At 45.9% G+C, this 26,033-nt stretch overlaps 2 protein-coding genes and 1 long non-coding RNA gene across 13 annotated transcripts in view; 1 reads left to right on the forward strand and 2 right to left on the reverse strand.

Moving 5' to 3' along the window:
* The window catches only part of LOC129817187 (uncharacterized), a 4,420-nt gene extending 1,296 nt beyond the window's left edge, over window positions 1–3,124 (forward strand). Inside the window, exons 2-7 of one of the 10 annotated variants that reach the window (XR_008753674.1) lie at window positions 1–681; window positions 977–1,073; window positions 1,472–1,520; window positions 1,744–1,840; window positions 2,827–2,851; window positions 3,039–3,114. The exon at window positions 1–681 is cut by the window's left edge and continues 281 nt beyond it. This is a non-coding gene — a long non-coding RNA (uncharacterized LOC129817187). Of the gene's footprint in view, window positions 704–976; window positions 1,074–1,444; window positions 1,602–1,658; window positions 2,672–2,826; window positions 2,852–3,038 lie in introns of all 10 variants that reach the window. The other 9 variants (XR_008753671.1, XR_008753673.1, XR_008753679.1 and 6 more) reach the window with 9 other exon arrangements.
* LOC129817186 (metalloprotease TIKI1-like) overlaps window positions 1–5,940 on the reverse strand; it is a 12,017-nt gene extending 6,077 nt beyond the window's left edge. Inside the window, exon 1 of the mRNA XM_055872181.1 lies at window positions 5,637–5,940. Within this exon, the coding sequence (XP_055728156.1) occupies window positions 5,637–5,740 (104 nt within the window). The 5' untranslated portion in view covers window positions 5,741–5,940. The remainder of the gene's footprint in view (window positions 1–5,636) is intronic.
* Window positions 1–26,033, reverse strand: part of LOC129817185 (kelch-like protein 29) — a 369,971-nt gene that overhangs the window by 240,979 nt on the left and 102,959 nt on the right. The gene's annotated exons all lie outside the window — the stretch shown is intronic.

The raw sequence follows: 26,033 nt of genomic DNA on the forward strand, positions 1-26,033 counted from the left end.
AGTCAGATATAGAGGAGTTATTTACCCAGTCAGATATAGAGGGGTTATTTACCCAGTCAGATATAGAGGAGTTATTTACCCAGTCAGATATAGAGGGGTTATTTACCCAGTCAGATATAGAGGGGTTATTTACCCAGTCAGATATAGTTATTTACCCAGTCAGATATAGAGGAGTTATTTACCCAGTCAGATATAGAGGGGTTATTTACCCAGTCAGATATAGAGGAGTTATTTACCCAGTCAGATATAGAGGGGTTATTTACCCAGTCAGATATAGAGGAGTTATTTACCCAGTCAGATATAGAGGAGTTATTTACCCAGTCAGATATAGAGGAGTTATTTACCCAGTCAGATAGAGAGGAGTTATTTACCCAGTCAGATATAGAGGAGTTATTTACCCAGTCAGATATAGTTATTTACCCAGTCAGATATAGAGGAGTTATTTACCCAGTCAGATATAGAGGAGTTATTTAACCAGTCAGATATAGAGGAGTTATTTACCCAGTCAGATATAGAGGAGTTATTTACCCAGTCAGATATAGAGGGGTTATTTACCCAGTCAGATATAGAGGGGTTATTTACCCAGTCAGATATAGAGGAGTTATTTACCCAGTCAGATATAGAGGAGTTATTTACCCAGTCAGATATAGAGGAGTTATTTACCCAGTCAGATATAGAGGAGTTATTTACCCAGTCAGATATAGTTATTTACCCAGTCAGATATAGTGGAGTTATTTACCCAGTCAGATATAGAGGAGTTATTTACCCAGTCAGATATAGAGGAGGTTATTTACCCAGTCAGATATAGTGGAGTTATTTACCCAGTCAGATGTAGAGGAGTTATTTACCCAGTCAGATATAGAGGAGTTATGTACCCAGTCAGATATAGAGGAGGTTATTTACCCAGTCAGATATAGAGGAGTTATTTACCCAGTCAGATATAGAGGAGTTATTTACCCAGTCAGATATAGAGGAGGTTATTTACCCAGTCAGATATAGTTATTTACCCAGTCAGATATAGTTATTTACCCAGTCAGATATAGAGGAGGTTATTTACCCAGTCAGATATAGAGGTGTTATTTACCCAGTCAGATATAGAGGAGTTATTTACCCAGTCAGATATAGTTATTTACCCAGTCAGATATAGAGGAGTTATTTACCCAGTCAGATATAGAGGAGTTATTTACCCAGTCAGATATAGAGGAGTTATTTACCCAGTCAGATATAGAGGAGTTATTTACCCAGTCAGATATAGAGGAGTTATTTACCCAGTCAGATATAGAGGAGTTATTTACCCAGTCAGATATAGAGGAGTTATTTACCCAGTCAGATATAGAGGAGTTATTTACCCAGTCAGATATAGAGGGGTTATTTACCCAGTCAGATATAGAGGGGTTATTTACCCAGTCAGATATAGTTATTTACCCAGTCAGATATAGTGGAGTTATTTACCCAGTCAGATATAGAGGAGTTATTTACCCAGTCAGATATAGAGGAGGTTATTTACCCAGTCAGATATAGTGGAGTTATTTACCCAGTCAGATGTAGAGGAGTTATTTACCCAGTCAGATATAGAGGAGTTATTTACCCAGTCAGATATAGTGGAGTTATTTACCCAGTCAGATATAGAGGAGTTATTTAACCAGTCAGATATAGAGGAGGTTATTTACCCAGTCAGATATAGAGGAGTTATTTACCCAGTCAGATATAGAGGAGTTATTTACCCAGTCAGATATAGAGGAGGTTATTTACCCAGTCAGATATAGTTATTTACCCAGTCAGATATAGTTATTTACCCAGTCAGATATAGAGGAGGTTATTTACCCAGTCAGATATAGAGGTGTTATTTACCCAGTCAGATATAGAGGAGTTATTTACCCAGTCAGATATAGTTATTTACCCAGTCAGATATAGAGGAGTTATTTACCCAGTCAGATATAGAGGAGTTATTTACCCAGTCAGATATAGAGGAGTTATTTACCCAGTCAGATATAGAGGAGTTATTTACCCAGTCAGATATAGAGGAGTTATTTACCCAGTCAGATATAGAGGAGTTATTTACCCAGTCAGATATAGAGGAGTTATTTACCCAGTCAGATATAGAGGAGTTATTTACCCAGTCAGATATAGAGGGGTTATTTACCCAGTCAGATATAGAGGGGTTATTTACCCAGTCAGATATAGAGGAGTTATTTACCCAGTCAGATATAGAGGAGTTATTTACCCAGTCAGATATAGAGGAGTTATTTACCCAGTCAGATATAGAGGGGTTATTTACCCAGTCAGATATAGAGGAGTTATTTACCCAGTCAGATATAGAGGAGTTATTTACCCAGTCAGATATAGTTATTTACCCAGTCAGATATAGAGGGGTTATTTACCCAGTCAGATATAGTTATTTACCCAGTCAGATATAGAGGGGTTATTTACCCAGTCAGATATAGTTATTTACCCAGTCAGATATAGAGGGGTTATTTACCCAGTCAGATATAGAGGAGTTATTTACCCAGTCAGATATAGAGGAGTTATTTACCCAGTCAGATATAGTTATTTGCCCAGTCAGATATAGAGGGGTTATTTACCCAGTCAGATATAGTTATTTACCCAGTCAGATATAGAGGGGTTATTTACCCAGTCAGATATAGAGGAGTTATTTACCCAGTCAGATATAGTTATTTACCCAGTCAGATATAGAGGGGTTATTTACCCAGTCAGATATAGAGGGGTTATTTACCCAGTCAGATATAGTTATTTATCCAGTCAGATATAGAGGAGTTATTTACCCAGTCAGATATAGAGGGGTTATTTACCCAGTCAGATATAGAGGAGGTTATTTACCCAGTCAGATATAGTTATTTATCCAGTCAGATATAGAGGAGTTATTTACCCAGTCAGATATAGAGGAGTTATTTACCCAGTCAGATATAGAGGGGTTATTTACCCAGTCAGATATAGAGGGGTTATTTACCCAGTCAGATATAGAGGAGTTATTTACCCAGTCAGATATAGAGGAGTTATTTACCCAGTCAGATATAGAGGAGTTATTTACCCAGTCAGATATAGAGGAGGTTATTTACCCAGTCAGATATAGAGGAGGTTATTTACCCAGTCAGATATAGAGGAGCAAAACATTGATACTGTTGCTAGTTTAACTGTTGTTACATAATGATGTCAAACATTGATACTGTTGCTAGTTTAACTGTTGTTACATAATGATGTAAAACATTGATACTGTTGCTAGTTTAACTGTTGTTACATAATGATGTCAAACATTGATACTGTTGCTAGTTTAGCTGCTAATGCTACATGATGATGTCAAACATTGATACTGTTGCTAGTTTAGCTGCTAATGCTACATAATGATGTAAAACATTGATACTGTTGCTAGTTTAGCTGCTAATGCTACATGATGATGTCAAACAGAGAATTCCAGAACCTTAGAACCTAGTTAGTTAGAACTCTGGAAATCATCAGCCTGATCAGGACGAATCCAGAAACAAATGACAGAAGAAAGCATGCCAGTGTCTTTGATGTACGCCTGTTAGATCCAGGAACTAAGTACGGGCTTATTGGGACTCTGCCAATCACAACAAACGGACAGGTTCCTCCGCCTGCCACTATTGCTAGAGAGAAATTCAGCTCTGTAACTACCTCCCATTAGTAAAGAAAATTAAAAAAAAGATTGAATTCTAAACTGGAATAAAATTAATGAGCAATGTTTCAATTAAGGTTGTGATTTTGACAGTTTTGGTACTTATTGAGGACTGAACTGGTGAAATGGGCCAGAAGTCAGCAGGCCTGTGATGACTAGGACTGAGTCCCAAATAGTACCATACTCCCTAGATAGTGCACCAGGGGCCCATAGGCATACGAAACCATTTGGGGAAGCAATGACAAACTGACCAGAGGCATAATTTACCCAGCATATTTAATTAGGCTCTTTTCATCACTGGGCATATGTTAGTAGTTAATAATATGGACTTTTCATTGATTGTCCTTGGCTACGAGAGCCAGCTGTCTCTCTTGGATATAACCTAGCCCTGAATTTGCTGCTTATTTTAGAAAGGTACATTCAGAATAGTTATTCATTTTTTTTCTTCTCCCTCTGCTGTGCTTTATTGCCTGGAATACTGACTGAGCCTATAAACAGGTACGCGTCCTAAATGGAGCCCTATGTCCTATATAGTGCACTACTTTTGACCAGAGCCCTATGGTCATTCCAGGCCCACTCTGGTTTAAAAGTAGGGCACTATATAGGGAATAGGGTTCCATTTGGGACGGATCTCAGGTTTATTTTAGTTGAACCTGCGTTTCAAAGCAGAGTGAACTCAGGAGGGTGAAGTGTAATCAGATCTGACATGTCTGCATGTGGCCACGCATCAAATCAACCAGAGAGACCTTCCTCTGTACTCCCCAACACTGGAAACACACTGTACAATGCTCTGTTTAGAGGAAAACTCAGTAGGCTACCTTCCTGAATATTAACCATAATGTACCATTTTAAAACAATCCCCCCCCCCCCCCCTCCCAGACATAATATACAAACGTCTGAAGTTGACTTCGGGGGAAAATGTATTTAGAAACATCCCAAGTTATTTTCATTTCAGGACTAAGAAGACCTTTCAATTCACATTTCCATTGAGCATGCTTTTCAGTCCAGGTTTAGGAAACTGGCCTTAAAATTTATAAATAAACCAAACAGTCCGTCAGAGAATCAACCAAGTAACAATTGTGTGGTTATTCTTCATGGCGAATTCAACAATACTCTTTTTGTGATCATATTAGAATACATTTTTTTTTTTAAAAGAGGATCAGATTTTCGTCACAAAGGTCTCTTGCCGGTAGCTACGACCTTACACAACGTATTTCCTTTCGGATCCGTAACACTGAACCCGGTAGAGAACCAGTCTAGAAGGAGGAAAGGTATGGCGGGGGGGGCGGCTGTGATGTGATACGATGGGTGGTTGTGCCTGCAGGGTCTCTAACAGAAGGTGTCAGTTAGAGGATAGATCCTGTAGACAGAGCAGGTATAATGCCCAGACTTGAGCAGGAAAGTGATACCTACCTGGTACTTAACCCCTTGGATTGGCGTGACATTTACCTGACATGTGAATTCAATAGTTCTCTCTCTAAGCCCTTCTCCATTCTTAGGAACCATACATCATTATAAACTACTGGTATGCCAGCTACCACCCATAGTCATTTAATATATACCATTTAGCTGATGCTCTTAGCCAAAGTGACTTCTAATTAAATGTTTAATTTAACCAGGCAAGTCAGTTACGAAAACAACTTCTTAATTACAATGATTACCAGGGAACAGTGGGTTAACTGCCTTGTTCAAGGGGTAGAACGACAGATGTGTACCTTGTCAGCTCTTCGAACTGGCAACCTTTCCGGTTACTGGCCCAACACTCTAACCACCTAGGCTACCTGTCGCCCCATTACAGCAAGTACATACATTTAACATGTTCTCTGTGGGAATTGAACCCGCGACTTTGGATACCTGACGTCTCACTGTTATCAACAGAGCCACACAGGACCGGTACACATTGTTCTGGTATAATTCTGATACTCAAAGGCTTTAAGAACTATTAACGGTACACAGTAATACACAGCGACTGCTCCTCTCTCACCTCTCCTCGATGCGAACCCAGAGGTCATTAAACTGTCTGTTTCTCTGATGTTTCTTCTGTTTGTTGCGTCGTTTCTTCTTCAGCTTGCGGTCCGTCGTGTCCATCAGCTCCAGGCTGTGAGAGTGACGAGGCGGCAGTATGTTGGGTCGCGGGTTGTCCTGCAGAGGGTGCTGTTGCTCCTCGTCATGGAATTCGTGGAGGAAAGGCTCCAGGTAAGGGTGGGACTCATCCAGGTTCTGACCCGGAGAATGACCCGTCTGGTCGGTAGAGGATTTCGATCGACTGTGGTGATGGAGAGAATAATGTTAGAAATAGAGAACAGGTGAACATTCAAATGACTTTTGGATTTAACATCTGAACAGTTGACACCAGCTTCCAATGCCTGGAAAATACGACTTTATGACCAAACAGCTGATCGTAGTCAGAAGGGGGGGGGGGGGGGGGGTTGGTGCTTGGGGGGCCCCCAGATTATAGCAAAATGTGTAGAATTTGAGGAAATTTGCATTAAAACAGCACCATTTTCTATTAGCATCATGGAAAAATATTAACAAAAGCGATGAGCTATAAAACAGAAGAAAAAAACAATCCCTGCCCCATGGCAAAAAGTGAAGAATTTCAGGAAATTAGCTTTAAAAACGGCAACATTTTCTCTCAGCTTCACGCCTCAAATGACCATAGCTCTTCTGTGCAACTGGTGAAAAGACGTACGGGGAAGTATGATCCTTCTGAAGCCTTTACAGGAGAATCACAGGAGTTCATCATCAGACACCATCTGCTTCTGATGAATCATTGACCGTCATTTAAACACTGCTAAACACACACGGCTTCAAATGATTTATCAAACGTTACAGAAATCTGTTGGGAGCTGGAAATAAACTGGTCAAAACCCCCTATTCACTTTGTTGTTGCATATTTGCAATGGGATGTTTACGATCCCTCCAGACATCCAGTTTCTCCTCCAGTCCCATTCATTTCAGAAAAATGCGATGTGTGTGTGTGTGTGTGAAGTGTGTGTGTGTGTGTGTAAAAAAGGGAGATATATAGAGAGAGAGAGAGAGAGAGAGAGAGACGAACAGAGAGAGAGTGAAAGAGAAAAATCTCAGGTGAGATTCAAGAGGACATGCAGTATCTACCATTTGAACTTGTGATAAGGTGAAACCCTATCTTCACCATCTCATCTCTACGTGTGTCTGGGATCTAGGATCTGTGTGGGCCTGTCGTGGGGAGTAGTTAGGGCTAGAGATAGAATCCATACAGCAATGTGGCGGTGGTGAGGTTAGAGACAGGACGGAGATTCATATGCAGCTGACAGGAGAGACGAAGCAAGAGATTCAACTGATCACCAAAAAGAGATCGCCACCCAAGGAGACTGGACAAGCAGACAGGAGAAGACAGGAAAGAGATCGTCACCCAGGGAGACTGGACAAGCAGACAGGAGAAGACAGGAAAGAGATCGCCACCCAGGGAGACTGGACAAGCAGACAGGAGGAGACAGGAAAGAGATCGTCACCCAGGGAGACTGGACAAGCAGACAGGAGGAGACAGGAAAGAGATCGTCACCCAGGGAGACTGGACAAGCAGACAGGAGAAGACAGGAAAGAGATCGTCACCCAGGGAGACTGGACAAGCAGACAGGAGGAGACAGGAAAGAGATCGCCACCCAGGGAGACTGGACAAGCAGACAGGAGGAGACAGGAAAGAGATCGTCACCCAGGGAGACTGGACAAGCAGACAGGAGGAGACAGGAAAGAGATCGCCACCCAGGGAGACTGGACAAGCAGACAGGAGAAGACAGGAAAGAGATCGCCACCCAGGGAGACTGGACAAGCAGACAGGAGAAGACAGGAAAGAGATCGCCACCCAGGGAGACTGGACAAGCAGACAGGAGGAGACAGGAAAGAGATCGTCACCCAGGGAGACTGGACAAGTAGACAGGAGGAGACAGGAAAGAGATCGTCACCCAGGGAGACTGGACAAGCAGACAGGAGAAGACAGGAAAGAGATCGTCACCCAGGGAGACTGGACAAGCAGACAGGAGGAGACAGGAAAGAGATCGTCACCCAGGGAGACTGGACAAGCAGACAGGAGGAGACAGGAAAGAGATCGTCACCCAGGGAGACTGGACAAGCAGACAGGAGAAGACAGGAAAGAGATCGCCACCCAGGGAGACTGGACAAGCAGACAGGAGGAGACAGGAAAGAGATCGTCACCCAGGGAGACTGGACAAGCAGACAGGAGAAGACAGGAAAGAGATCGTCACGCAGGGAGACTGGACAAGCAGACAGGAGAAGACAGGAAAGAGATCGCCACCCAGGGAGACTGGACAAGCAGACAGGAGAAGACAGGAAAGAGATCGTCACCCAGGGAGACTGGACAAGCAGACAGGAGAAGATAGGAAAGAGATCGCCACCCAGGGAGACTGGACAAGCAGACAGGAGAAGACAGGAAAGAGATCGTCACCCAGGGAGACTGGACAAGCAGACAGGAGAGGACAGGAAAGAGATCACCACCCAGGGAGACTGGACAAGCAGACAGGAGGAGACAGGAAAGAGATCGTCACCCAGGGAGACTGGACAAGCAGACAGGAGAAGACAGGCCTACACAATGCTTTGCTTGCACTTTATTACACAGCATATACAGTTCCAGTCAAAAGTGTGGACACACCAACTCATTCAAGGGTTTTTCTTTCTTTGTACTACTTTCTACATTGTAGAATAATAGTGAAGACATCAAAACTATGAAATAACACATATGGAATCATGTATTAACCCAAAAAAGTGTTAAACAAATCTAAATATATTTTATATTGTAGATTCTTCAAAGTAGCCACCATTTGCCTTGATGGCAGCTTTGCACACTCTTGGTATTCTCTCAACCAGTTTCACCTGGAATGCTTTTCCAACAGTCTTGAAGGAGTTCCCACATATGCTGAGCACTTGTTGGCTGCTTTTCCTTCACTCTGCGGTGCAACTCATCCCAAACCATCTCAATTGGGTTGAGGTCAATCTCTTTCTTGTTCAAATAGCCCTAACACAGCCTGGAGGTGTGTTGGGTCATTGTCCTGTTGAAAAACAAATAATGGTCCCACTAAGCGCAAACCAGATGGGATGGCGTATCGCTGCAGAATGCTGTGGTAGCCATGCTGGTCAAATGTGCCTTGAATTCTAAATAAATCACTGACAGTATCACCAGCAAAGCATCCCCACACCATCACACCTCCTCCTCCCTCCTCCATGCTTCATGGTGGGAACCACATATGCGGAGATCATCTGTTCACCTACTCTGTGTCTCACAAAGACACGGCTCTTGGAAGCAAGAATCTCAAATTTGCACTCATCAGACCAAAGGACAGATATCCACCAGTCTAATGTCCATTGTTCGTGTTTCTTGGCCCAAGCAAGTCTCTTCTTATTTTTGGTGTCCTTTAGTAGTGGTTTCTTTGCAGCAATTCGACCATGAAGGCCTGTTTCACACAGTCTCCTCTGAACAGTTAATGTTGAGATGTTTCTGTTACTTGAACTCTGTGAAGCATTTATTTGGGCTGCAATTTCCGAGACTGGAAACTCTAATGAACTTATCCTCTGCAGCAGAGGTAACTCTGGGTCTTCCTTTCCTGTGGCGGTCCTCATGAGAGCCAGTTTCATCATAACTCTTGATGGTTTCTACGACTGCAATTGAAGAAACTTTAAAAGTTGTTGAAATTTTCCGCATTGACTGACCTTCATGTCTTAAAGTAATGATGGACTATCGTATCTCTTTGCTTATTTGAGCTCTTCTTGCCATAATATGGACTTGGTTTTTTACCAAATAGGGCTATCTTCTGTATACCAACCCTCCCTTGTCACAACACAACTGATTGGCTCAAACGCATTATGAAGGAAAGAAATTCCACAAATGAACTTTTAACAAAGCACACCTGTTAATTGAAATGCATTCCAGGTCACTACCTCATGACGCTGGTTGAGAGAATGCCACGAGTGTGGAAAGCTGTCATCAAGGCAAAGGGTGGCTATTTGAAAAATCTCAAATACAATTTTGAGATTTGTTTAACACTTTTTTGGTTACTACATGATTCCATATGTGTTATTTCATAGTTTTGATGTCTTCACTATTATTCTACAATTGTAGAAGATAGTTAAATATAAAGAAAAAACATGGAATGAGTAGGTGTGTTCAAACTTTTGACCGGTACTGTACGTTTTATGAAAATGTAAATAAGACAATAAGAGTCTATTCAATCTATATTGAGGAAGTTCAGCATTATTGAAATGTAAAGGCAATGTTCCTGTGCTAGCAGAGAATGCATTCCGGTAAATTCTGCAAATGTCATCTCAATCGGAAATTACCATTACATTTCTATCACGTAATCTGTAACGATCCAGCCATCTGTAACGCTTCAGCCATCTGTAATGCTTCGGCCATCTGTAACGCTTCAGAGATCTGTAACCCTTCAGAGATCTGTAACGCTGCGGCCATCTGTAACGCTTCAGCCATCTGTAACGCCTCAGAGATCTGTAACGCTTCTGTAACGCTTCAGCCATCTGTAACGCTTAGGCCATCTGCAACGCTTCAGCCATCTGTAACGCGTATGTAACGCTTCAGCCATCTGTTACGCTTCTGTAACGCTTCAGCCACCTGTAACGCTTCTGTAATGCTTCAGCCATCTGTAACGCTTCTGTAACGCTTCAGCCATCTGTAACACTTCTGTAATGCTTCAGCCATCTGTAACGCTTCAGCCATCTGTAACGCTTCTGTAACGCTTCAGCCATCTGTAACGCTTCAGCCATCTGTAACGCTTCAGCCATCTGTAACCCTTCAGCCATCTGTAACGCTTCAGAGATCTGTAACGCTTCAGCCATCTGTAACGCTTCAGAGATCTGTAACGCTTCAGCCATCTGTAACGCTTCGGCCATCTGTAATGCTTCAGAGATATGTAACGCTTCAACCATCTGTAACGCTTCAGCCATCTGTAACGCTTCAGCCATCTGTAACGCTTCAGCCATCTGTAACGCTTCGGCCATCTGTAACGCATCAGCCATCTGTAACGCTTCAGAGATCTGTAACGCTTCAGCCATCTTTAACGCTTCAGCCATCTGTAATGCTTCGGCCATCTGTAACGCTTCAGCCATCTGTAACGCTTCAGAGATATGTAACGCTTCAGCCATCTGTAACGCTTAGGCCATCTGCAACGCTTCAGCCATCTGTAACGCGTATGTAACGCTTCAGCCATCTGTTACGCTTCTGTAACGCTTCAGCCACCTGTAACGCTTATGTAATGCTTCAGCCATCTGTAACGCTTCTGTAACGCTTCAGCCATCTGTAACACTTCTGTAATGCTTCAGCCATCTGTAACGCTTCAGCCATCTGTAACGCTTCTGTAACGCTTCAGCCATCTGTAACGCTTCAGCCATCTGTAACGATTCAGCCATCTGTAACCCTTCAGCCATCTGTAACGCTTCAGAGATCTGTAACGCTTCAGCCATCTGTAACGCTTCGGCCATCTGTAACGCTTCAGCCATCTGTAACGCTTCAGCCATCTGTAACGCTTCAGCCATCTGTAACGCTTCAGCCATCTGTAACGCTTCGGCCATCTGTAACGCTTCAGCCATCTGTAACGCTTCGGCCATCTGTAACGCTTCAGCCATCTGTAACGCTTCAGAGATCTGTAACGCTTCAGCCATCTTTAACGCTTCAGCCATCTGTAATGCTTCGGCCATCTGTAACGCTTCAGCCATCTGTAACGCTTCAGAGATATGTAACGCTTCAGCCATCTGTAACGCTTCAGCCATCTGTAACGCTTCAGAGATCTGTAACGCTTCAGCCATCTGTAACGCTTCAGAGATCTGTAACGCTTCAGAGATCTGTAACGCTTCAGCCATCTGTAATGCTTCAGAGATCTGTAACGCTTCAGCCATCTGTAACGCTTCAGCCATCTGTAACGCTTCAGCCATCTGTAACGCTTCGACCATCTGTAACGCTTCAGCCATTATGTAACGCTTCAGAGATCTGTAACGCTTCAGCCATCTGTAACACTTCAGAGATCTGTAACACTTCAGAGATCTGTAACGCTTCAGCCATCTGTAACGCTTCAGCCATCTGTAACGCTTCAGCCATCTGTAACGCTTCAGCCATCTGTAACGCTTCAGCCATCTGTAACGCTTCAGAGATCTGTAACGCTTCAGCCATCTGTAACGCTTCAGCCATCTGTAACGCTTCGTCCATCTGTAACGCTTCAGAGATCTGTAACGCTTCAGCCATCTGTAACGCTTCAGCCATCTGTAACGCTTCGGCCATCTGTAACGCTTCAGCCATCTGTAATGCTGCAGCCATCTGTACCACTTCAGCCATCTGTAATGCTTCAGCCATCTGTAACGCTTCAGCCATCTGTACCGCTTCAGAGATCTGTAACGCTTCAGCCATCTGTAACGCTTCAGAGATCTGTAACGCTTCAGCCATCTGTAACGCTTCAGAGATCTGTAACGCTTCAGCGATACAGATTAGAGACAAATTATTATTGGTTGTGTGTCTTTGATGTCGTTCAATTAAATGTTATATCGAATATTGTATGTTATAAAACGAATGAGAAAATGTACATTCATCTGTTCATTGTATGATTACTGTACAGTAATCCCTCGTTTATCGCGGGGGTTACGTTCCGAAAATGACCCGCGATAAGTGAAATCCGCGAAATAGAAAACTTTTTTATCCATATAACTTTTTATATCCATATAACTTTTTTATCCCTATCCATATAACCAGCCTCTATCCATGTTTCGTCGACATTATGGGTTTAGGAGATGTTCGAAATTACAAGATAATTTGGCCAACTTAATGTAAATTTGCCAAGCTGTTTTATGTACGTACACATAACTGCACGAGACGACAAAATGATAGCACAATTCGTAGCATGTTTTGATACAAGAAGCGGGAGTGAGTTTTTAGCGAATCAGAATGCAGAGCACAATGCACCAAAAAAAAAAAAAAATGCATTATGAAAATCCGCGAAATAGCGAATCCGCGATAAGTGAACCGCGAAGTGGCGAGGGATCACTGTATATTAAAATAATACAATCTTAATGTGGCCAGATTTGCCAGACCAATTTGGAAAGTCCTGTTTATAGTGCAAGTGTCACACCCTGATCTGTTTCACCTGTCTTGTGCTTGTCGCCCATTATCCCCATTATCCCCTGTGTATTTATACCTGTGTTGTCTGTTGCCTGCTCATCTTGTCACGTCAAGTCTACCAGCGGTTTTTCCCTCTACTCGTGTTTCATGTTACTTCATTGTTTGTAGTTCTGGCGGTTTTTGCCCATTCTGCCCTGACCCTGACCCTGAGCCTGCCGTTATGTACCTCTTGACACTGCCCTGAATTAGTGGCCCCTGCCTGCCCTGACCCTGAGCCTGCCTGCCCTGACCCTGAGCCTGCCTGACCTGACCCTGACCCTGCCCTGACCCTGCCTGCCCTGACCCTGAGCCTGCCTTGACCCTGAGCATGCCTGCCCTGACCCTGAGCCTGCCTGCCCTGACCCTGAGCCTGCCTGACCTGACCCTGACCCTGCCCTGACCCTGCCTGCCCTGACCCTGAGCCTGCCTGACCTGAGCCTGACCCTGCCCTGACCCTGAGCCTGCCTGCCCTGACCCTGAGCCTGCCTTGACCCTGAGCCTGCCTGACCTGACCCTGAGCCTGAGCCTGACCCTGCCTGCCCTGACCCTGCCTGCCCTGACCTGACCCTGCCTGCCCTGACCCCGACCCTGCCTGCCCTGACCCTGACCTGACCCTGCCTGCCCTGACCCTGACCTGACCCTGAGCCTACCCTGACCCTGACCTGACCCTGAGCCTGCCTTGACCCTGACCTGACCCTGCCTGCCCTGACCTGACCCTGCCTGCCTGCCCTGACCCTGACCTGACCCTGACCCTGCCCTGACCCTGACCCTGAGCCTGCCTGCCCTGACCCTGCCCTGACCTGACCCTGCCCTGACCCTGACCTGACCCTGCCCTGACCCTGACCTGACCCTGCCCTGACCCTGACCTGACCCTGCCTGCCCTGACCCTGCCCCTGAGCCTGCCGTTATATACCTCTTGACACTGCCCTGACCCTGCCCTGACCCTGCCCTGACCCTGACCCTGCCCTGCCCCTGACCCTGCCCTGACCCTGACCCTGCCGTTATATACCTCTTGACACTGCCCTGGATTACTGGCCTCTGCCTGCCCTGACCCTGAGCCTGCCTGCCCTGACCCTGAGCCTGCCTGCCCTGACCCTGAGCCTGCCTGCCCTGACCCTGAGCCTGCCTGCCCTGACCCTGCCTGCCCTGACCCTGAGCCTGCCTTGACCCTGAGCATGCCTGCCCTGACCCTGAGCCTGCCTTGACCCTGAGCCTGCCTGACCTGACCCTGAGCCTGAGCCTGCCTGCCCTGACCTGACCCTGCCTGCCCTAACCTGCCCCTGCCTGCCCTGACCCCGACCCTGCCTGCCCTGACCCTGACCTGACCCTGCCTGCCCTGACCCTGACCTGACCCTGAGCCTGCCCTGACCCTGACCTGACCCTGACCTGACCCTGACCTGACCCTGACTGCCCTGACCCTGACCCTGACCCTGAGCCTGCCTGCCCTGACCCTGACCTGACCCTGCCCTGACCTGACCCTGCCTGCCCTGACCCTGCCCTGACCCTGACCCTGCCCTGACCCTGACCCTGAGCCTGCCTGCCCTGACCCTGCCCTGCCCCTGCCCTGACCCTGACCCTGCCCTGACCCGACCCTGACCTGACCTGACCTGACCCTGACCCTGACCCTGACCCTGACCCTGCCCCTGACCCTGAGCCTGCCGTTATATACCTCTTGACACTGACCTGACCCTGCCCTGACCCTGACCCTGCCCTGACCCTGCCCTGACCCCGACCCTGCCCTGACCCTGCCGTTATATACCTCTTGACACTGCCCTGGATTACTGGCCTCTGCCTGCCCTGACCCTGAGCCTGCCTGCCCTGACCCTGAGCCTGCCTGCCCTGACCCTGAGCCTGCTTGCCCTGACCCTGAGCCTGCCTGCCCTGACCCTTCCCTGACCCTGAGCCTGCCTGCCCTGACCCTGCCCTGACCCTGCCTGCCCTGACCCTGAGCCTGCCTGCCCTGACCCTGCCCTGACCCTGCCTGCCCTGACCCTGCCTGACCCTGACCTGACCCTGACCCTGCCTGAACCTGACCTGACCCTGCCCTGACCCTGCCTGCCCTGACCCTGCCTGCCCTGACCCTGCCCTGACCCTGCCTGCCCTGACCCTGACCCTGCCTGCCCTGACCCTGAGCCTGCCTGACCCTGACCCTGACCTGACCCTGACCCTGCCTGACCCTGACCTGACCCTGACCCTGCCCTGACCCTGACCCTGCCTGCCCTGACCCTGACCCTGCCCTGACCCTGAGCCTGCCTGCCCTGACCCTGACCCTGCCCTGACCCTGAGCCTGCCTGCCCTGACCCTGCCCTGACCCTGAGTTATTTTGAACTGTCTGCATCTAGGTCTCATCCTGAGGTCTGATAGCAAATCACCAAAACATTCAACACAATCTACACTGAACTAAAATATAAACACAACATGCAATACTATACTGAGTTACAGTTCGTATGAGGAAATCAGTCAATTCACATGACTGGGAATACAGACATGCATCTGTTGGACACAGATACCTTAAACAAAAAGGTAGTGGAGTGGATCAGAAAACCAGTCCGTATCTGGTGTGACCACCACCGATACCTTAAACAGAATGGGCCTCACAACGGGACTCAGGGTCTCGTCACGGTATTGTTGTGCATTCAAATTGCCAGCAGAGAAATGATTACCACCAGTCATGATATACCACCAGTCATGATATACCACCAGTCATGATATACCACCAGTCATAATGTACCACCAGTCACGATATACAACCAGTCATGATATACCATCAGTCATGATATACCACCAGTCATGATATACCACCAGTCACGATATACAACCAGTCATGATATACCACCAGTCATGATATACCACCAGTCATGATATACCACCAGTCATGATATACCACCAGTCATGATACACCACCAGTAATGATACACCACCAGTAATGATGTACCACCAGTCATGATATACCACCAGTCATGATATACCACCAGTAATGATGTACCACCAGTCATGATATACCACCAGTCATGATATACCACCAGTCATGATATACCACCAGTCATGATGTACCACCAGTCATAATGTACCACCAGTCACGATATACCACCAGTCACGATATACCACCAGTCATGATATACCACCAGTCATGATATACCACCAGTCATGATGTACCACCAGTCACGATATACCACCAGTCATGATATACCACCAGTCACGATATACCTACAGTCATGATGTACCACCAGTCACGATATACCACCAGTCATGATATACCACCAGTCATGATACACCACCAGTCATGATACACCACCAGTCATGATACACCACCAGTCACGATGTACCACCAGGCATGATGTACCACCAGTCATGATACACCACCAGTCACGATATACCACCAGTCACGATGTACCACCAGTCACGATGTACCACCAGTCACGATGTACCACCAGTCATGATATACCACCAGTCAAGATGTAGCACCAGTCATGATATACCACCAGTCATGATATACCACCAGTCATGATACACCACCAGTCATGATACACCACCAGTCACGATGTACCACCAGGCATGATGTACCACCAGTCATGATACACCACCAGTCACGATATACCACCAGTCACGATGTACCACCAGTCACGATGTACCACCAGTCATGATGTACCACCAGTCATGATATACCACCAGTCATGATGTAGCACCAGTCATGATATACCACCAGTCATGATGTACCACCAGTCATGATATACCACCAGTCATGATATACCTACAGTCATGATGTACAACCATTCATGATATACAACCACTCATGATACACCACCAGTCACGATGCACCACCAGTCATGATATACCACCAGTCATGATGTACCACCAGTCATAATGTACCACCAGTCACGATATACAACCAGTCATGATATACCATCAGTCATGATATACCACCAGTCATGATATACCACCAGTCATGATGTACCACCAGTCATAATGTACCACCAGTCAAGATATACCACCAGTCATGATATACCACCAGTCATGATATACCACCAGTCATGATATACCACCAGTCATGATATACCACCAGTCATGATGTACCACCAGTCATAATGTACCACCAGTCACGATATACCACCAGTCACGATATACCACCAGTCATGATATACCACCAGTCATGATATACCACCAGTCATGATGTACCACCAGTCACGATATACCACCAGTCATGATATACCACCAGTCACGATATACCTACACTCATGATGTACCACCAGTCACGATATACCACCAGTCATGATATACCACCAGTCAATGATACACCACCAGTCATGATACACCACCAGTCATGATACACCACCAGTCATGATACACCACCAGTCATGATACACCACCAGTCATGATGTAGCACCAGTCATGATGTACCACCAGTCATGATGTAGCACCAGTCATGATACACCACCAGTCATGATGTACCACCAGTCATGATGTACCACCAGTCATGATACACCACCAGTCATGATGTAGCACCAGTCATGATGTAGCACCAGTCATGATGTACCACCAGTCATGATATACCACCAATCATGATGTACCACCAGTCATGATATACCACCAGTCATGATGTACCACCAGTCATGATGTACCACCAGTCATGATACACCACCAGTCATGATATACCACCAGTCACGATATACCACCAGTCACGATATACCACCAGTCACGATATACCACCAGTCATGATACACCACCAGTCATGATATACCGCCAGTCATGATGTAGCATCAGTCATGATATACCACCAGTCATGATGTAGCACCAGTCATGATACACCACCAGTAATGATACACCACCAGTAATGATGTACCACCAGTCATGATATACCACCAGTCATGATGTACCACCAGTCATGATATACCACCAGTCATGATATACCACCAGTCATGATATACCACCAGTCATGATGTACCACCAGTCATAATGTACCACCAGTCACGATATACCACCAGTCACGATATACCACCAGTCATGATATACCACCAGTCATGATATACCACCAGTCATGATGTACCACCAGTCACGATATACCACCAGTCATGATATACCACCAGTCACGATATACCTACAGTCATGATGTACCACCAGTCACGATATACCACCAGTCATGATATACCACCAGTCATGATACACCACCAGTCATGATACACCACCAGTCATGATACACCACCAGTCACGATGTACCACCAGGCATGATGTACCACCAGTCATGATACACCACCAGTCACGATATACCACCAGTCACGATGTACCACCAGTCACGATGTACCACCAGTCACGATGTACCACCAGTCATGATATACCACCAGTCAAGATGTAGCACCAGTCATGATATTCCACCAGTCATGATATACCACCAGTCATGATACACCACCAGTCATGATACACCACCAGTCACGATGTACCACCAGGCATGATGTACCACCAGTCATGATACACCACCAGTCACGATATACCACCAGTCACGATGTACCACCAGTCACGATGTACCACCAGTCATGATGTACCACCAGTCATGATATACCACCAGTCATGATGTAGCACCAGTCATGATATACCACCAGTCATGATGTACCACCAGTCATGATATACCACCAGTCATGATATACCTACAGTCATGATGTACAACCATTCATGATATACAACCACTCATGATACACCACCAGTCACGATGCACCACCAGTCATGATATACCACCAGTCATGATGTACCACCAGTCATAATGTACCACCAGTCACGATATACAACCAGTCATGATATACCATCAGTCATGATATACCACCAGTCATGATATACCACCAGTCATGATGTACCACCAGTCATAATGTACCACCAGTCAAGATATACCACCAGTCATGATATACCACCAGTCATGATATACCACCAGTCATGATATACCACCAGTCATGATATACCACCAGTCATGATGTACCACCAGTCATAATGTACCACCAGTCACGATATACCACCAGTCACGATATACCACCAGTCATGATATACCACCAGTCATGATATACCACCAGTCATGATGTACCACCAGTCACGATATACCACCAGTCATGATATACCACCAGTCACGATATACCTACACTCATGATGTACCACCAGTCACGATATACCACCAGTCATGATATACCACCAGTCAATGATACACCACCAGTCATGATACACCACCAGTCATGATACACCACCAGTCATGATACACCACCAGTCATGATACACCACCAGTCATGATGTAGCACCAGTCATGATGTACCACCAGTCATGATGTAGCACCAGTCATGATACACCACCAGTCATGATGTACCACCAGTCATGATGTACCACCAGTCATGATACACCACCAGTCATGATGTAGCACCAGTCATGATGTAGCACCAGTCATGATGTACCACCAGTCATGATATACCACCAATCATGATGTACCACCAGTCATGATATACCACCAGTCATGATGTACCACCAGTCATGATGTACCACCAGTCATGATACACCACCAGTCATGATATACCACCAGTCACGATATACCACCAGTCACGATATACCACCAGTCACGATATACCACCAGTCATGATACACCACCAGTCATGATATACCGCCAGTCATGATGTAGCATCAGTCATGATATACCACCAGTCATGATGTAGCACCAGTCATGATACACCACCAGTAATGATACACCACCAGTAATGATGTACCACCAGTCATGATATACCACCAGTCATGATATACCACCAGTAATGATGTACCACCAGTCATGATATACCACCAGTCATGATATACCACCAGTCATGATATACCACCAGTCATGATGTACCACCAGTCATAATGTACCACCAGTCACGATATACCACCAGTCACGATATACCACCAGTCATGATATACCACCAGTCATGATATACCACCAGTCATGATGTACCACCAGTCACGATATACCACCAGTCATGATATACCACCAGTCACGATATACCTACAGTCATGATGTACCACCAGTCACGATATACCACCAGTCATGATATACCACCAGTCATGATACACCACCAGTCATGATACACCACCAGTCACGATGTACCACCAGGCATGATGTACCACCAGTCATGATACACCACCAGTCACGATATACCACCAGTCACGATGTACCACCAGTCACGATGTACCACCAGTCACGATGTACCACCAGTCATGATATACCACCAGTCAAGATGTAGCACCAGTCATGATATACCACCAGTCATGATATACCACCAGTCATGATACACCACCAGTCATGATACACCACCAGTCACGATGTACCACCAGGCATGATGTACCACCAGTCATGATACACCACCAGTCACGATATACCACCAGTCACGATGTACCACCAGTCACGATGTACCACCAGTCATGATGTACCACCAGTCATGATATACCACCAGTCATGATGTAGCACCAGTCATGATATACCACCAGTCATGATGTACCACCAGTCATGATATACCACCAGTCATGATATACCTACAGTCATGATGTACAACCATTCATGATATACAACCACTCATGATACACCACCAGTCACGATGCACCACCAGTCATGATATACCACCAGTCATGATGTACCACCAGTCATAATGTACCACCAGTCACGATATACAACCAGTCATGATATACCATCAGTCATGATATACCACCAGTCATGATATACCACCAGTCATGATGTACCACCAGTCATAATGTACCACCAGTCAAGATATACCACCAGTCATGATATACCACCAGTCATGATATACCACCAGTCATGATATACCACCAGTCATGATATACCACCAGTCATGATGTACCACCAGTCATAATGTACCACCAGTCACGATATACCACCAGTCACGATATACCACCAGTCATGATATACCACCAGTCATGATATACCACCAGTCATGATGTACCACCAGTCACGATATACCACCAGTCATGATATACCACCAGTCACGATATACCTACACTCATGATGTACCACCAGTCACGATATACCACCAGTCATGATATACCACCAGTCAATGATACACCACCAGTCATGATACACCACCAGTCATGATACACCACCAGTCATGATACACCACCAGTCATGATACACCACCAGTCATGATGTAGCACCAGTCATGATGTACCACCAGTCATGATGTAGCACCAGTCATGATACACCACCAGTCATGATGTACCACCAGTCATGATGTACCACCAGTCATGATACACCACCAGTCATGATGTAGCACCAGTCATGATGTAGCACCAGTCATGATGTACCACCAGTCATGATATACCACCAGCCATGATGTACCACCAGTCATGATATACCACCAGTCATGATGTACCACCAGTCATGATGTACCACCAGTCATGATACACCACCAGTCATGATACACCACCAGTCACGATATACCACCAGTCACGATATACCACCAGTCACGATATACCACCAGTCATGATACACCACCAGTCATGATACACCACCAGTCATGATGTACCACCAGTCATGATGTACCACCAGTCATGATGTACCACCAGTCACGATATACCACCAGTCACGATATACCACCAGTCATGATGTACCACCAGTCATGATGTACCACCAGTCATGATATACCACCAGTCATGATATACCTACAGTCATGATACACCACCAGTCATGATACACCACCAGTCATGATACACCACCAGTCATGATATACCACCAGTCACGATATACCACCAGTCACGATATACCTACAGTCATGATGTACCACCAGTCATGATATGCAACCTCTCAATACACCACCAGTCACGATGCACCACCAGTCATAATGTACCACCAGTCATGATATACAACCAGTCATGATATACCACCAGTTATGATGTAGCATCAGTCATGATATACCACCAGTCATGATATACCGCCAGTCATGATGTAGCATCAGTCATGATATACCACCAGTCATGATGTACCACCAGTCATGATATACCACCAGTCATGATATACCGCCAGTCATGATGTAGCACCAGTCATGATGTACCACCAGTCATGATATACCGCCAGTCATGATGTAGCATCAGTCATGATATACCACCAGTCATGATGTAGCACCAGTCATGATATACCACCAGTCATGATATACCACCAGTCATGATATACCACCAGTCATGATATACCACCAGTCATGATACACCACCAGTCATGATGTACCACCAGTCATAATGTAACACCAGTCATGATATACCACCAGTCATGATTTCCACCAGTCATGATATACCACCAGTCATGATTTCCACCAGTCATGATATACCACCAGTCATGATACACCACCAGTCATGATGTACCACCAGTCACGATATACCACCAGTCATGATACACCACCAGTCATGATGTACCACCAGTCATGATCTACCACCAGTCATAATGTACCACCAGTTATGATGTAACACCAGGCACGATCTACCACCAGTCATAATGTACCACCAGTCACGATATACCACCAGTCATGATACACCACCAGTCATGATGTACCACCAGTCATGATCTACCACCAGTCATAATGTACCACCAGTCACGATATACCACCAGTCATGATATACCACCAGTCATGATATACCACCAGTCATGATGTAGCACCAGTCTGACGTGTCACAACCATCATTTGAAGACAAATGGGAACTGAGAAAAATAGGTCAAATCATGTCATTGATGTTCAGGTAGGAAAGATGCCAGAGTTTCCGACTTGGAATTCAAAGTTGGATGACCGTTCAAAAAATATTTTCCCAGTCGGACCTCGTTTTTCCCCATTTATATTATATATTATATTTCCCCAGTTATATTGAATGTGCCACTAGTCTGAATACAACAACGGGACATAGAACACTCAGAACTTTGTGTCAATTACAACAGAGATCAACATTCAACATTCATGTGTAGAGTAGCTGTGTGGAGTGGAGGAGCTGCTGTGGAGTGGAGGAGCTGTGTGGAGTGGAGGAGCAGCTGTGTAGAGTGGAGGAGCTGTGTAGAGTGGAGGAGCTGTGTGGAGTGGAGGAGCTGTGTGGAGTGGAGGAGCTGTGTAGAGTGGAGGAGCTGTGTAGAGTGGAGGAGCTGTGTGGAGTGGAGGAGCTGCTGTGTAGAGTGGAGGAGCTGTGTGGAGTGGAGGAGCTGTGTAGAGTGGAGGAGCTGTGTGGAGTGGAGGAGCTGTGTAGAGTGGAGGAGCTGTGTAGAGTGGAGGAGCTGTGTAGAGTGGAGGAGCTGTGTGGAGTGGAGGAGCTGTGTAGAGTGGAGGAGCTGTCTGGAGTGGAGGAGCTGTGTAGAGTGGAGGTGCTGTGTAGAGTGGAGGAGCTGTGTGGAGTGGAGGAGCTGTCTGGAGTGGAGGAGCTGTCTGGAGTGGAGGAGCTGTCTGGAGTGGAGGAGCTGTGTAGAGTGGAGGAGCTGTCTGGAGTGGAGGAGCTGTCTGGAGTGGAGGAGCTGTGTGGAGTGGAGGAGCTGTGTGGAGTGGAGGAGCTGTGTAGAGTGGAGGAGCTGTGTAGAGTGGAGGAGCTGTGTAGAGTGGAGGAGCTGTGTGGAGTGGAGGAGCAGCTGTGTAGAGTGGAGGAGCTGTGTGGAGTGGAGGAGCTGTGTGGAGTGGAGGAGCTGTGTGGAGTGGAGGAGCTGTGTGGAGTGGAGGAGCTGTGTAGAGTGGAGGAGCTGTGTAGAGTGGAGCAGCTGTGTAGAGTGGAGCAGCTGTGTAGAGTGGAGGAGCTGTGTAGAGTGGAGGAGCTGTGTGGAGTGGAGGAGCAGCTGTGTAGAGTGGAGGAGCTGTGTAGAGTGGAGGAGCTGTGTAGAGTGGAGCAGCTGTGTAGAGTGGAGCAGCTGTGTAGAGTGGAGGAGCTGTGTGGAGTGGAGGAGCTGTGTGGAGTGGAGGAGCTGTGTGGAGTGGAGGAGCTGTGTGGAGTGGAGGAGCTGTGTGGAGTGGAGCAGCTGTGTAGAGTGGAGGTGCTGTGTAGAGTGGAGGAGCTGTGTGGAGTGGAGGAGCTGTGTAGAGTGGAGGAGCTGTGTGGAGTGGAGCAGCTGTGTAGAGTGGAGGAGCTGTGTAGAGTGGAGGAGCTGTGTGGAGTGGAGGAGCTGTGTAGAGTGGAGGAGCTGTGTAGAGTGGAGGAGCTGTGTAGAGTGGAGGAGCTGTGTGGAGTGGAGGTGCTGTGTAGAGTGGAGGAGCTGTATGGAGTGGAGGAGCTGTGTGGAGTGGAGGAGCTGCTGTGTAGAGTGGAGGAGCTGTGTAGAGTGGAGGAGCTGTGTAGAGTGGAGCAGCTGTGTAGAGTGGAGCAGCTGTGTAGAGTGGAGCAGCTGTGTAGAGTGGAGGAGCTGTGTAGAGTGGAGCTGCTGTGTAGAGTGGAGGAGCTGTGTAGAGTGGAGCAGCTGTGTGGTCTAACCTACTGCTCTGAACACACAGAACATTCACCCTTGGGATGTTCTGCAGTTGATTACGTGGATTGGGCCTTTATTCAGACTACGGGGCTTTAGAGCTTCTGGGCCAGTTTACCCACAAAGAGGAGTGTGTACGCAGTGTAACAAAACAACTACAAATGGTCAAATATTTCACAATGACCAATGAGGAATTGACTGGGCTGGCAGGTAGCCTAGCGGAGTGTTGGGGGCAGTAACCCGAAAGGTCGTTGGTTCGAATCCCCTGAGAGGACTAGATGAAAAACTCTGTCAACGTGCCCTGGAGCAAGGCACTTCACCTTAATTGCTCCTGTAAGTCGCTCTGGATAAGAGAGTCTACTAAATGTAAAAATGGGGTCACAATGAATGTTTTTTGCCCTTTGTTATAATGTGTATAATGTTTACAATATAATTGTAGTGTGTATAATTTGCAGTAGTTATTTAGTCTGTGCATTAATGTGTTCTGTATAATGATAATGTGTAATGTGCATACTAACATGTATAATGTGTATACTAACATGTATAATGTGTATACAAACATGTATAATGTGTATACTAACATGTATAATGTGTATACTAACATGTATAATGTGTATATTAATGTGCAGTGAGTATGTATCCCTGATGTTATAAGGGTGTATATGGTGTATAAGATGTATAAGGGTGTATAAGGGTGTAAATCTGTGTAAAAGTGAATAAGGGTGTATAAAGGTGTATACGGGTGTATAAGGGAGTAAAGGTGTATAAAGGTGTATACGGGTGTATAAGGGTGTAAAGGTGTATAAAGGTGTATACGGGTGTATAAGGGAGTAAAGGTGTATAAAGGTGTATACGGGTGTATAAGGGAGTAAAGGTGTATAAAGGTGTATACGGGTGTATAAGGGTGTAAAGGTGTATAAAGGTGTATACGGGTGTATAAGGGTGTAAAGGTGTATAAAGGTGTATACGGGTGTATAAGGGTGTAAAGGTGTATAAAGGTGTATACGGGTGTATAAGGGTGTAAAGGTGTATAAAGGTGTATACGGGTGTATAAGGGTGTAAAGGTGTATAAAGGTGTATACGGGTGTATAAGGGTGTAAAGGTGTATAAAGGTGTATACGGGTGTATAAGGGAGTAAAGGTGTATAAAGGTGTATACGGGTGTATAAGGGAGTAAAGGTGTATAAAGGTGTATACGGGTGTATAAGGGTGTAAAGGTGTATAAAGGTGTATACGGGTGTATAAGGGTGTAAAGGTGTATAAAGGTGTATACGGGTGTATAAGGGTGTAAAGGTGTATAAAGGTGTATACGGGTGTATAAGGGTGTAAAGGTGTATAAAGGTGTATACGGGTGTATAAGGGAGTAAAGGTGTATAAAGGTGTATACGGGTGTATAAGGGTGTAAAGGTGTATAAAGGTGTATACGGGTGTATAAGGGTGTAAAGGTGTATAAAGGTGTATACGGGTGTATAAGGGTGCAAAGGTGTATAAAGGTGTATACGGGTGTATAAGGGTGTAAAGGTGTATAAAGGTGTATACGGGTGTATAAGGGTGTAAAGGTGTATAAAGGTGTATACGGGTGTATAAGGGTGTAAAGGTGTATAAAGGTGTATACGGGTGTATAAGGGTGTAAAGGTGTATAAAGGTGTATACGGGTGTACAATGTGTATAAAGGTGTATAAAGGTGTAAAAGGTGTAAAAGGTGTATACGGTGTATACGGGTGTAAAAGGTGTGTAACGTATACATTTACATTTAAGTCATTTAGCAGACGCTCTTATCCAGAGCGACTTACAAATTGGTGCATTCACCTTATG

Source organism: Salvelinus fontinalis, chromosome 20 (genome assembly GCF_029448725.1).
Source record: "Salvelinus fontinalis isolate EN_2023a chromosome 20, ASM2944872v1, whole genome shotgun sequence".
Classification (NCBI taxonomy): domain Eukaryota; kingdom Metazoa; phylum Chordata; class Actinopteri; order Salmoniformes; family Salmonidae; genus Salvelinus; species Salvelinus fontinalis.